At 37.9% G+C, this 14,157-nt stretch overlaps 1 protein-coding gene across 1 annotated transcript in view; it reads right to left on the bottom strand.

Annotated features, from left to right (window-relative positions):
* si:dkey-225n22.4 (collagen alpha-1(XXI) chain) overlaps positions 1-14,157 on the bottom strand; it is a 73,911-nt gene that overhangs the window by 27,762 nt on the left and 31,992 nt on the right. The window contains exons 2-16 of the mRNA XM_057323084.1: positions 11,108-11,237; positions 10,013-10,570; positions 8,613-8,778; positions 7,051-7,273; positions 6,645-6,818; positions 6,316-6,393; positions 5,795-5,806; positions 5,598-5,699; positions 5,450-5,503; positions 5,201-5,245; positions 5,057-5,110; positions 4,750-4,803; positions 4,423-4,470; positions 4,222-4,275; positions 3,716-3,769 (exon numbers count right to left, since the gene is read on the bottom strand). Of these exons, the coding sequence (XP_057179067.1) occupies positions 3,716-3,769; positions 4,222-4,275; positions 4,423-4,470; positions 4,750-4,803; positions 5,057-5,110; positions 5,201-5,245; positions 5,450-5,503; positions 5,598-5,699; positions 5,795-5,806; positions 6,316-6,393; positions 6,645-6,818; positions 7,051-7,273; positions 8,613-8,778; positions 10,013-10,570; positions 11,108-11,189 (1,758 nt within the window). The 5' untranslated portion in view covers positions 11,190-11,237. The remainder of the gene's footprint in view (positions 1-3,715; positions 3,770-4,221; positions 4,276-4,422; positions 4,471-4,749; positions 4,804-5,056; positions 5,111-5,200; positions 5,246-5,449; positions 5,504-5,597; positions 5,700-5,794; positions 5,807-6,315; positions 6,394-6,644; positions 6,819-7,050; positions 7,274-8,612; positions 8,779-10,012; positions 10,571-11,107; positions 11,238-14,157) is intronic.

Raw genomic sequence — 14,157 nt, 5'->3', positions numbered from 1 at the left:
TGTTGCAAACATTCAGAAAAATGTTTCCAGAAAGTTGTTTGCGAAAATAAAATGCCCTGTTTCATATTTACACTGGTAGAAAAGACATGAAATTTTGCACACAGAGAACAAACAAGTGGCTTGAACCGTTCCCAACGAAAACCATGTAAATTGGCATCATCTAGCAAAACCCATTCCCACCATGTGCAAACAGAACTAATATTTAAAGCCATTTGTCAACCCGGAGGAAAAATGTGTTGACAGATTCAACTACTTTTAGCGATGACTTTTTTATGTACATATGTTACTCCTGCCTATCAAAAAAATGTAACGAAGTAAATCATGTGTATTGCCTGCCAAAAAAACAGACTAAAAAGTTGGCAGCATTTAACGTGACTATGTTTGGAAAATAGAAAATAAAAATCAATGCAGCAGGTTTAATGTGAACTCCTAAACTACAACTGGGACTGTGGTCTCAGCCGTGGAAAACATTACTCGTTACAAACCTAAAGAAAGCTGTCTGGCCATTGATGCATCTCCACCTGGACTGAGCCTCGGGTGGACATAAGTCTCATTCAATTTCAGTGAACTGAACGAACACAAACATGCACATTACATCATCGCTACTACACCTTTACTGAAAGCCTCAGAACATGGCCACGCTCATGCTAATGCAGCACTTTACGTAAAATGTTCAGTGGCCGTTTGTGAAAATGTTTTTACTGAAGTAGGCCAAGGGTGTAGCCGGATTACAGGGCAGGATACATTGACGGTATAATGTAAATGGGAGAAATTAAACCTTTTCTGTCAAGGTTTCTTTGAATTGGTTTCTTGAATAACATGTTTTCTCAAACAAATGAAAAACAAAAAGACATCATTTCATCTTAAAATGCACATAAAACAGCGCATTATTGTCACCTCTCACACATCTTATAATAAATTCAAAGTTAAACTCGGAGTTAAAGGTGCTGTATGTAATTTGAAGGATTTGTTGGCAGAAATGCAATATAATATACAATGTCTTCAGAGGTGTATGAAGACTTTACATAATGAAGCGTTATTTTTTTATTATCTTAGAAAGAGCTATTTCTATACACCGCGGGTCCCCTTAAATGGAAATCACCATGTTGTTTCTACAGCAGCCTTAAACGGACAAACTGCTCTACAGAGCGCATTTTGTAAATACATGATCTCATTCGAAAAAAAGACGAAAATGTGACGACATCTTAGTCCTGTGTCAGCCACCGTAGTGATTCAAAAGGGACGGGTGAGGGGTGGAGTGTCGCTAAAATACATTGCTCCTTTAAGAAACTCTTTCAATAATGATTTGTTTGAATCATTTTATAAAATAAAAATATTTATTCACGAAATTACAATATACACTATATGAGCTAACAATGAACAATAAATGTTGTTAACCTTAGTAAGACCAATGTATTTTAATGCTGTAAATGTATTTATTCAAAAAGGAACTTTGGCTATGTTTATTATGTAAACTGTTCTTAAAAATGATGAATGACCAACTCAAAATATCACAGCTTTGTGCACATTTCAAATTCATATCTGAATGGTACCATCTGAAGAACATTTTGAACATATTTTTTTCTCTAATGGGTGGCACAAAGAGAGGTAAATAAACATTCACAACGCAAGATGATGATTTCAGGCTGTGTCATTTAATTTGCAGGAGAAGGTGATTTGTCTTGCTTAATTATGATCTGACCTTAACTTATAGTGGATAAATGATCCTGACATTTCCAAGTCAACAGTGATTGTTTTGATTTACCAGCTCAAATGTTACACGTGACTGTACAAGAACAGCTGTCTGTTTAGGTCCTGTAAACCATTAGCTGGTGCAATGTTCCTTGAAACTATATCAAGGCACTTGCACTTTATTTATTGTCCTAGTGGTATCCAAACAGAACCACAACACCAGATGATGGTTAACAAACTTGGTGATACTTTATCACTGTGGGGAAAATACAGAATTTGCTCTAACCACTCTTAAAACGTAAATGAAAGAAAATGCAGCACAGTTTGCTGCACAGACATCTGGTTAAAGCACTCTAGACATTATGCAAAAAGTTGAAGGGCAATGTAAATAGAAGGTCTGAGAATTTTCAGTGTGTGAAAACAGTAAAGACTAGCACATGTTTCGAATGAATAACAATTGCGAACTAGTTCAAAAGAGAGAGCCATACTGCCATGCGTAGCTGTCAACCCACACACAAAGAGACTTTTCTGGATTACAATTTAAAGCCACTTTCTGTTTCATTATAATAACAGGAATGATTCACAGGAATGAAAATTGCTGAGACGCTCCAGAAACCAAATCCTTGTATGTCTTTATAAGCTTGACCGCAGAGTGTGATATTGTGATGGCAAACAGTCTTAATCACAGTTTTTTGTAGCATTTCATTTGCCAGGAGCTCCTTAGTTGTGGCACATTTTACAGCTTTCACTAAAATGCTTGAGCCATTTGGTGAGAAAAAATACAACTGTAGATGAATGTTTTTTTATTCCATTCCATTTAAATTGCAATATTCCTGCAATATGACAAGGACTTTTAACAAAATGACGTTGATGTTGCAATATGTAGCGATGTAACGATTCACTGTGAGCCGGTTGAAAATCGATTATAATTTGTGACGATTCAAGTCGGTGAAGATGTTATATGAATCGTGATACATGTTTTGAACATGTATTGCTTAGTTTGTTTCTATTTAAGAGACTGTTGTATTATTCATTTTTCATTTGATTTGGAATTTATGTTAATATTGCAATTCAGTTTTGTTATTTGAAATCAAATATATTTTATTTTACAAAGAAATAATAAAATGGCACTTGTTCATTTCTTTGTCTCAACTCATTTTGTAAAACTTCGTAAAAAATCGTATTGTGAGATCAGTATCGTGAATCCATGAATCGCATCGCATCCATTTAACTTTAAATATTGAAATCAAATTTTATTATGTAAACAAATTGCAAATTAAAGTAGTAATTAAAATAGACCTTAATTGGATTGAATTAATTTATACTAATTAACATATTGCACATATGTTTTTTGCTCACATGTTTCTGCTAGACTATTTTGGGGGGTTATATTAAAGGGGTCATATGACACGCCTAAAACAAATATTATAATTTGTTTTAGATGTAATGCAATGTGTATACTCGGTTTAAGGTTCAAAAACACTGTATTTTCCACATACCGTGCATGTTTGTATCTTCTCTTTGCTCCGCCTCTCTGAAACGCGCAAAGCGAGGTGTGCTATGATTGGCCAGTTAACCAGTGCGTAGTGATTGGTCGAATACTGCAAGCGTGTGATGGAAATGTAACGCCTCTTACCATATTTGGAACATCAGGTTCCAAAGCAATTGTACTGACAGGTACGCCCACCTTACGTGCGTATACATTTGGGCGGTCTTAGTCAAATCATACCACGAACTGATGTAGATTTGTGGGGGTGTGGTTACACGAGGAGTTTCAGGCAGGTCTGGGTGAGCATTCACTTTTAGATAGAATGCATCTTTTGTTCCCACAATTTATTTTTTTGCAATTTTACGTGTCTAATACATGCATGGGCAACTTATAACACACCAAAGACACATATGACCCCTTTAATCTGAGGATAGAATGTCTATCTTGACAGTAATTATACTAAACCGTAGTGTCTTTTAAACAGAACAAGACATGAGTTGGTCTGAAATTAAAATACTTTCAAAGTAGACTGACCTTTGGTCCAATGGGGCCAAATGGTCCTTCACTGCCAGGAACTCCAGGTTCCCCCTGAGGGAACATTACAATTGATCAGATCCCATTGAATGGGTTGTATTTTGGAATTCATTTCACATGTGTTGTGTCTAGATACTTTAATCAGTATTAATGATGATCAGGTTAAAGGAGCTATTTAACCAATCTGATGTCCCAATTCAAGTGTACGGTTGGTGTTTAGCTTAAACTACCCTCGGTCATGCATGCAGAGCATTGAACAACACCCACTAGAGGATCATGAGAAATAGTAAATGCAATGGTGTGGAAAATTCTCAGCCTTAACAAAACCGTGACACACATGCACACAGTATGTTGGAACATTGTAGCTCTTTCTTGCCGTTTTTCTTTTGTAGGTAACAGAGCAAATCTATAAAAGGCTATTAAAGAACCCGCTGTCAATTTTAGTCCCGTGTCTGGTCTGCAGTAACAATAACACAATTTCTCTGTCAGATATTATTTACACTTACCTTCGGACCAGGCTTTCCAGGAGGTCCTTGTTCACCTTTCTCCCCATCCTCTCCCTATTTAACAATACAAATTGGTAAGATGTTTGCTTCATCGTGGAACGAATGTAACAATGCAAAAACTCTATTATTTCATTATAGATTTGGGGGTAAAATATGCTGGACATGAAAGGCTACATGTTGTTCACTTGTCGCATTTTCTACCTGTTTTCCTGGCATTCCAACAGTGGGGTTTTTTAGTCGTGTCGCACCCTGGAAAAAAAACATGTTTTACACTAAAGTAGTTTTTCATCATTATTTTATTAGGGGCTCACTTGCTATCTTTAAAGGAGATCCCCCGCATGTAAGCAAATCCATTTCTGCAATTGCCAGCCTTTCATCTCCTCTTATTCAGGTCCAACCACCATCTGGTACATTGACCATGTTTATAAAAGGAACCATTGAGACATTCAGACAAGAAAGTGGTAGTTTGCACTTCGCACAGGCCTGGCAGAGGTGTTGGAAAGTGGCTCCAATTATTTCAGGTCTTACCATGGGTCCTGGCGGGCCCGGTTTCCCTGGCAACCCTTGTTCTCCTCGTTCACCCTGGATAAATAAAATAGACCGAATATGACTCGCAATATTGGAGAAGAAAAGCTCATTGATTTACATCCAGAAACCAGTAATTAGGATGCTAGACTGACAACATCGAGCTCCACCAATGTGGGAAGAAGCACTATTGCTGCCAAACAAACGTTTCATCTATATTTGAGAATGAACTTCAAAATCTGCTCGGTTTGTAAAAATGTTCACTTTGTGAGAAGGGAGTCAACTTAATTTCCCCTGATACAGGACGTACTTTCCAACCCTTCTGTCCTGGTTCACCCTTTGGCCCTGGGAGACCTGCGTCACCCTGAGAAAACAAGAAAGCAGAAAATACATCAATCTCCTCTAAATGAGATACAAAACAATGGAGCAGCCTTATACTTTAAAGGCATCGTACCTTCTTTCCAGTTATGCCAGGCTCTCCCTTTTTACCTTGAGGTCCCTTTATGGAGAAGATGTGTAGATATTAAAACCTAGTTTAATCCAAGTGCATCAAACTCTTTTAGCTTTACTAACCGGATTAGAAACGTTGTCATCATGCATTTCATAATGTAGCACAAATAATACAAATACATATTAGTAAAGATGTAAAAAAATGCTTAGGAATGTTACAATCCAATATCCTGAATATATGGGGTTTACTCACAGTCTTACCGTCTGGGCCCGGTGGTCCTTCTCTTCCCTTCTCGCCACGGGCACCCTGTTGAGAAACCATCAGACTTTGTAAATCACTGTATTTAAATGCATGTGCTTACGACTCAACACGATTTTAAGTAACGGAGAGCTGGATTGACCCTTGGTCCTGGGGGCCCTGGTGGACCAGGTGGTCCAGACTGCCCTTCATTGCAGTCACACTCTTCCCCTGTATCTTTTGTAGGCTCACGATCCAGGGGGCACTATAGAGGTAAACATAAACCACTGTCATGTAGAACTATCCATCTTTAAAACATGGCTCTTGATCCGTGACCATCCCAATCAAATTGTAACTTACCCTTTCATCTTCCTGTATAAAGACAGAAAGGACAAGAGAGAAAACGTTAGTCGTACGTTTGTCCAAAGACAAAAACAGAATTTATAATTGTGGATATTTGTAGATGCAGATTTATTTTTAGCTTCAGGTCTAGAAGTAGTTTCCCCATTCATTTTCTATGTAGGCCTTTCAATTTAAATAAAGACGAAGAAAGATGAAACTGAAATGTGCTTGTAACATTTTGTAAAGTAAAAATCTGTATTAACTCTAAAAGCTATACGATAACAAATATAAAAGTAGGGGTTTATTCCCAAGTGTGACATGTCAGAATCATATACTGTACCATAGATATGTGTTGCACTTCCAGGGCCCTTCAGTAAGTCTCATAAATGTAAAATTGGGAGAATATCTTACCAATTTAGATCGAAAGGAACTGATTTTATTGAATATAATAAAGTTTTGGATCAGAAATCACACAACACATCACAGCTCATATACAGTTTTCTGCATCTTTCTGAGCCATTCAAATGACCGCTTCTTACCACGGAGTAGATTTCACATGCTGTCTCTCTCTCACTTTGTTGTGGGTCACAATAAAGTCTCAGTTTCTGGATTTCCATCTGCAAGAATTTGTAAGGAAGAAAACATTTAGGTATTTGTAAACCGCACAAAACTACAATGTAAAGCTGATCTAAGCGCCATAATCATACTGTATAATTTTGTGCTTGCAGTTTCTTTAAACAATATAGAACAGATCTGTGTGATGTTATAAAAACGGCTGTACAAAAATGCTTGTGGTCATTCATACTGTTTTTAATTTTTTCATGTACTAAGCAATTATACAAAGAATATACTAGCTACTGTGACTTACAGGAAGTGTTGCATCAGAGCTCAAGTGTTTGGAAATCTGAGTCTTTCCATTGATGAAGATGGGCACAACAGTGTCCAAAGCCTCATCCTGTATCTGCTCGTCATCCAGGAAAAAGGTGACACGTCTGGGGTTAACCAGAACCTTCAACTGATGCCAGTTTCCATCAAAAAGCCTCTGTAAGATTCCAGAAAAAATTATTTAGCAAATGTTGTTTTCCAAAACAGCAAATGAATAATGGGCTATGGTAATAAGAGACTCAGTTAAACAAGAAACAATCCACAAAAAAAGTAGTTTTTGCCATTGAGAATACAAGAAAACATGGAACCGGCACAAGATTAAATTGAAAATAATAGAAACTTCTCTGTAAATAGCTGTTACCTTAACTTTATGTGTAAATTTCACTAACCTCAACTTCTTTATCAAAAGTAATGATCTGATGCCCATTAAGTGTGTTGGTGGTTGTGAAGCTGACAGATTTGTCTTTTCCACTCATAATGACAGCTGCTTGAACCTGTCCATCTTTAGACAGCACTCTCCACAGATCAAACCTTTCCTTACGCGCGGGCCCTTTCAACCTCACAGTCGACACAAACACATAGGAGGGTGGAAGGCCTTCTGGAAAAATTTCCCTTTAAAATAAATTGAAGTATGTAGATCACATTCAGCTCTATTAAAGGGGTCATATGACACGGCTAAAACAAATATTATTGTTTGTTTTAGATGTAATGCAATGTGTATACACTATTTAAGGTTCAAAAACGCTGTATTTTCCACATACCGTGCATGTTTGTATCTCCTCGCGGATTTTTGACAAAGCTCATCGCTCTGAAAAGCGAGGTGTGCTATGATTGGCCAGTTAACCAGTGCGTAGTGATTGGTCGAGTACTGCAAGTGTGTGAAGGAAATGTAACGCCTCTTACCATATTTGGAACATCAGGTTCCAAAGCAATTGAACTGACAGGTACACCCACCTTACTTGAGTATACATTTGGGCGGTCTTAGTCAAATCATACCACGAACTGACGTAGATTTGTGGGGGTGTGGTTACACGAGGAGTTTCAGGCAGGTCTGAGTGAGCTTTCGCTTTTAGATAGAATGTGTCTTTTGTTCCGACAATTAAATTTTTGCAATTTTACATGTCTAATACATGCATGGGCAACTTATAACACACCAAAGACACAGAAAAACACGTATTCGCGCCATATGCTACCTGTAACCATTAATTTTGCCCAGTGTTTTACCACTCAAGCAGGCGCGTTCCGGCGTGCTCACGTGGGAAAGTGACGACACGTGCATACCCTCTACATCGAACGTACTGTTTTAATGGCCGATAGGTAGATAATTATTCAAATTCAGTACAAACTGACACAGTATGCGATTTTGGAAGCAGCCAAAGTCTTAGTTTGTTTATATTAAAGAGACTTTTGAATTATTCATTTTTTTCTTTGATTTGGAATTTCTTTTAAAATTGCAGTTTAGTTTTGTTATTTGACATAATTTTTTTTTTTTACAAAGAAATGTGCAGCATTTGAGAAACAATAAAAGGACATTTGTATTGTATCATGACAGCAGTATCGTGAATCGCATCATCCATATTGATAACCAAACAGCACCGGCATCCATTGAATTCTATTGTATAGACACAAAACCAATGCAAGTGAATGGGTGCCGTTGCTTTTCGCTAAGCAAAATTCTTCAAAATATCTTCTTTTGGGTTCTGCGAAAGAAAGACATACAGGATTGAAATGCCAAGAGGGTAAAGAGAGTAAATGATAACAGAATATAAATTTTTTGGGTGAACTATCACAGATAACAAAAAACATCGACTTAAGATATAACAATTTTCTACAGATCTGAAAGAGTGACGATTTTTTACCGCCTGTCAAATATAGCCAGTAATTGCATTTAAAATGGGTCTGCCTTAAAAGTCTTTAGAATGGACAAATTAGCATTCATTTTAAAACCAACCTTGTGTTTTCAGTAATGTCAACACTTTTGTCTAGCAGATAGGCTGCCTCGGACACTAATGAGCCCTGTATCTTCTTAGCCTTCTCATGGATCTTCATCCCCAACATCAGCTCAAAGCCTTTCTCGTCACGGGAGGCCACAGGAATACGAGTGGGGCATACAGATTCTGGAGCAGGACACAATGTCAGTTAACAAGATGATCATTTTAAACGTGTGGTACCACACAGAACGGTTTTAAATCAAAAGCTCATTCCTGTTCTGAATTCTGCCTCACATCTCATTAAATCAACGTGTTATGTGATTGTACTTTATGAAAATCATGCTAGCTATCATGAAGAATGATTAAAAGCATATCTCAAAGCTAAAATGATGATCTCCGTGGCGAATTAGATTAATAGATTACTTCAGGCAAAAATGTTTTTTTTTCATTATTCATGCGATTTCAAACATTTTACTATTTTTATAACAATACCCTTTATATTACCTGTATTTTGTAGCTGGGCAATTCCAGCATTATGGATGCGACAATTTCAGTCAAAACTTGGAATATAAATTCTCAGGGAATGTATTTATTACCAATATATTACACCATCTGTTTATATTTTACTATACCCCTGATTATAGAGTCCAGACGTCAGGGAAAAGGTTTGCTTTATAGATGTGACATACTTTGTAGGATTTCTGTGAATTAAAATGTACAAACCAGAAGCAATAATGCCCAACAAATGGACAAGGGATGACTCATAGAGCATAAAATAAATACTTTATTTTAATTGTCACATTAATGAGGAATATGGGTAGTTATGGATGTGACAATTCAGTTATGGATGTGACAATTCAGTTATGGATGTGACAATTTACTTCCCTGACTATGGAAAGCTGTGCTTTAAAAACTTTAAGAGAGACCTCACATGGGTATTTAAACCACCAAATATTGACACCTGACCTGTCGGTACGGTGAAAACCTTTGGTATAAACTTTTCATCTTAAGGTTGACATTTGCATGGAATTGTCTAGCTTTGACACTTTGCGCTGACCCATTTTGTGCCCAATCTTTATACAGTTGATTGGAGAAACCGTATTCTTGCTCCTGCTGACATATTAAAAATTATCCTTCCAAAAGCAGAGCTGCTTCAACTGCGGTTGGTAGTGGGCATGTCACATCTGGTTCCTGTTACCCTCCCCTAGTGCTCCTCCCTGCCACGGCCTCATGCCGCTGGTTTGGCCCACGAGCTCTGTGGCTTTCCTTGTCACTGGGCATGAATGAAGTGTGGTAATGTGGTGGGCTCCCTGTTCTTTTAAGTTCTTGCTCACCCAGGAGACGGACGATAACGGCAAACGCTGGCTGTAATGCGGTTAATGTTTACAGGCCGGCTCACACGCATGCATGCAGATCTTACCCTCGCACAGCTTCTGCTCCATGGCGTCACGGATACGATCGATATTGGTGTAGTCCTCGGCGTAAAGCACGTAGTCACCGGCCGGCTTGTTGGCGATGGTCACCAGCTCTGACGTGGTGATCTCTGTGCCCACACCCACCGCAAAGACCTTCACCCCTTGAGCCCGTGCCTCCATGCTGGCATCCACAACATCATCCTGCGATTTTCCATCAGTCACTACCACGGAAATGCGATTCTTCACGTCACTCCGTTGCGAGGATGCAAATACGTGGTTCACGGCAAACTTTATGGCACGGCCTGTCTGAGTGTTGCCACCGAGGTAGCTGATGTTCTCAATGGCTTTAATGAGATCTTGAGCAGTCTTGTGGACGCCAAGCGGGATCTCCAACCTCGGGGTGTCACTGTACTGGACTACGCCCACTTGGGTGTAGTGCGAGCTCACGTCGAAGCCGCTGGTAACATTGACCAACCAGCGCTTGGCTGTTTCAAAATCCTCATCCCCGACACTCCAGGAGCCATCCATGATGTAGACCAGGTCATTGACCGCTGTGCTACAGCCTACAGAATCAGAAAAACTAAATGGTGAGCTAAATGAAATGAATATTTCACATGTCCATTGCAAATCTACTGAGCTGCCTGTATTGGAAGGTGCCATTTAGGTGTGCTCTTAGGTGACCGATTTGGATTTGCTTAGATTATTTTTGGGTTCTCAATGATTTCCTTAGATAGAGCTAATGATGTGATACTCCATTACACATAAACATTAAATCATGCACAAACAGAGTTAATTTGTCAATTTGTAATTATATTTAACTATTTACTGTAATGCTTTTCAATATTACCTAGATTTCTCTCGATTTGTCTGCATGGGTTTTGTCACTGAGCTCATCACAATGCATTATGGGATTGCTTTTTCGATGAAAGATAGGCCTACACACGATTCTTTGAATTTGGCAAAAAAGTTGGTATCTCTTGAAACAGTCTTCACATCAGAATCTACAAAGGCAGCTCGCTAGGTTTTGGACCAGAGCCTAATTTGTGACTGCTCACATCACAACCACTAAAGAAGCAAAGAAGACAAGAAACGGTCCATACCAGCTCGAATATCATCACCCTCTCCTGCTTGTGAATAGGCCAGGAAAAGCAGTGCTGGAATAGGCCTTAAAATCCACAACATTCTGGACTAAAGTTCCTGCCCTTCCTCGAAGTGTCAGACTCCCGAGCCCTGAGAAAAGAAGATGAAAATATGTTTGTTTTGGATGAGGAGCATCATTGCCATTTGTAATTAGACTAAATGGCTGAGAATCAGTTTGCTTACATAATTACCGAAAGATGGCGGTTTCATTTGATTATAGCTCTAATGTTATACAATCACTTAAGATAATCAGATCAGTACACACATTTGCACACAGTTATCCACAGGGGTGTTAATTCGTGTTAAATGTTAAATTCATTCCTACGAAACAAAATCAAGTAATTACTTCCGAGATTACACATTTAGTATAATGCCGCTACATAGTATAGCAAGAGTAAATAACCACAACTGAGGCTTTTGACCCATATTCTTAAAACCAACCTACTGTGGCTATGCTTCAGTATCTAACCGAGAAAGGAGGATTTTGTAGATATCAACAGTATCATATTTTTACTGTAGGTAATTGTTAGGTTTATGGATTTGAACAACAACTAAATACAGTACACTGTAAAGAAATCCTTAAAAAAACTGAAACTTTCTGGCAGCTGAGGTGCCAGAAAGGAACGGTAAAATTACAAATTTTCATGTTAAATTACATGTTTTCTTTCTAAATTTGCAGTCTTTTTCTGTAATTTTTACCTTTTTTGACCATATTTCAAAAAACTGTAAAAATCTGTAAAAACTGTAATATTGTAAAAACTGTGATATTCTGCAAAATTACATATTTTTGTACATTATACGTTGGAAATCTGAAAAAAAAAGTTAAATTCTGTAAAATGACACTTTTTTTAACAGTGTATAAGTCTAAGGGCCAGATTAGCAATTGTCTCTTTTGGCATTAAAAATCTACTGTCAGGATTTCCTAAAGACGCGCAGGAAACATTTGCGCTGAAAAGGCGTGGACACAGTTGTTTTTGTAGGAGTTTCTCTTTCAAATGCACATTTTTTGGGAGGAGAGCAGGGGCGTCGCTAGACCCCTTTTACTGGGGCACGTGCCCCAGTATAAATCTGCTGTGCCCCAGAATAAATTTCACGTTTAAGTTTTAACAATTTTGTTTTTTGTTAGTGTAACCTTTTACATTGATAACGGATCTATATGCAACGTAGTGACCTAATTCACGCTTGTGAAAGCGACGCAGTGGCGCATTTGAACCGGTCCGAAAACACAAACTCGAGCTGTACTTTCGCGCAGAAATCCATGTCCGCGCACGTCTGTGTGTTTCCTTGCAAGTGCAGCACGCAGCTGCGCAGTGCGCACGCACGCACGCAACTGATGTAGGCTATGAAAACATGACGAAACTAAAGTAAGTTTCTAAATAATATCGATCATCTTATTTGGACTCAATCATTAATAGCCCCCTTAGATGGACATCAGAATTTATTTGTGCATAGCAGGGAAATGGAAGCAGAAAGGAGAGATGATGAGTTTGAGGGAGGTAAGACTTGATAAACAAACTGCTGTACATCCCCAGGCAGTCAGGTCTCAGACATTAGCGAAAAAATGTCTCAGGAAAACTTTTGTCAAGTTTGTAAATGCATTGTTGCTTAGAAAAATATTTGTGTTCTGTACTTTCTGAAATTAATATTTAATTTACTAGCTAGGACATTACATAAAATTTGGCAGTAATATGGCTGAGATGCTATTATAGGCACTACAGTTTAATGCAGTACAGTTGGTTAAAAAAATTAAACAACTTTGTTTGGACTTGGCTGTGAAACCAGAAATGTTTTTTTAAGATGAAAAATATGTTCTTTATGTTAGTGGAGCCATGAAACGACTGGTTTCTTGAAATATTGTAATTGTAAATTCTTAAAGATGTAATTATTCATTGTTATCATTGTGTAAGGAATGCAGATGTGCAAGAAAATGTGCATGCAAACATGTTAATGAAGTTTATGTTAAGTATGTTTAAGATACTTCAATATTTTTAAATACATAAATGTTTACCTTCCTCCAGTATTGTTGCACTGTAGGAATAGTGGTTTCAGCAAGGGGAGTTTGTATTGTGCAGTGTGTTGCATACTTCTTGCACACAGCAGGTTTTTAAGAACAAAAGTGAAAAAGTAATAGGGGCCTGTGTCCCAGTAGAGCTTTAGGTCTAGCAACGCCCCTGGAGGAGAGTATTTACATGAAAAACACAACGCATTTTACAACATTTGCACTTGTCAATTTACTGTTTGTTTTTTGTGCACTATTATTTCACGCCCAAAAAAGCATGCCTCACAAGTAAAAATGGAAAAGTTTTTCATTATGGTTTTAAAAAATGTAATGTACACTCAACAACATTGTTAATACAGTTTGGAATGTAAATAATGTGTCCACGAAGATGATAACGACATTGCATTCTGTTTGTGTTTTCAGTCTTCCGAAATGCCATTGTCATGTAAACAAACAACCAAAACACATTTTCCATTTTAAGTTGAAAACTTTGTATAAATAGCCCTAATATAATATAATAAATATGCTAATTTACAGTGTTCTCGGTAGATTACGTTGGTTATTATGGAAATGAGATAATGCACATGCGTTTTTTAATGTGCACCTTGATAGTAAATCACCAAATGTCCTCTTTCGTCATGCTTGCAATCTCAAATCTTAAATCTGGCCCTAGATATTAAACTGTGATGTCATCTTGCTTATTCTATGCAGTAATATCTCAAATCCTTGCTGAAGATGTGTGTTAGTAGTAGTTTTCTTTGTGATCAGACCGAGTCAGATTCAGGGATAAGAATATCATAGAGAATTACAGATGTGCTCCTTTGACTGGGGTTAGTAAACAACCACCCTGAACACACTAATAACTGCATACTGATGCCCAAGCAACTGCCCACTACACCCACCATCATAAAGACGAATTCTGCACAGCATCCCACACGTTTTCTGCACGCTTGCGGGGTGTCTTTGGCTTATTTTAACCCCCAAATTACAACTCCTCACATTTTACATTCC

Source organism: Triplophysa rosa, linkage group LG23 (genome assembly GCF_024868665.1).
Source record: "Triplophysa rosa linkage group LG23, Trosa_1v2, whole genome shotgun sequence".
Lineage (NCBI taxonomy): Eukaryota > Metazoa > Chordata > Actinopteri > Cypriniformes > Nemacheilidae > Triplophysa > Triplophysa rosa.
Note: the sequence above shows the minus strand (reverse complement) of the source record. Positions and strands in the feature narration are given on the sequence as shown.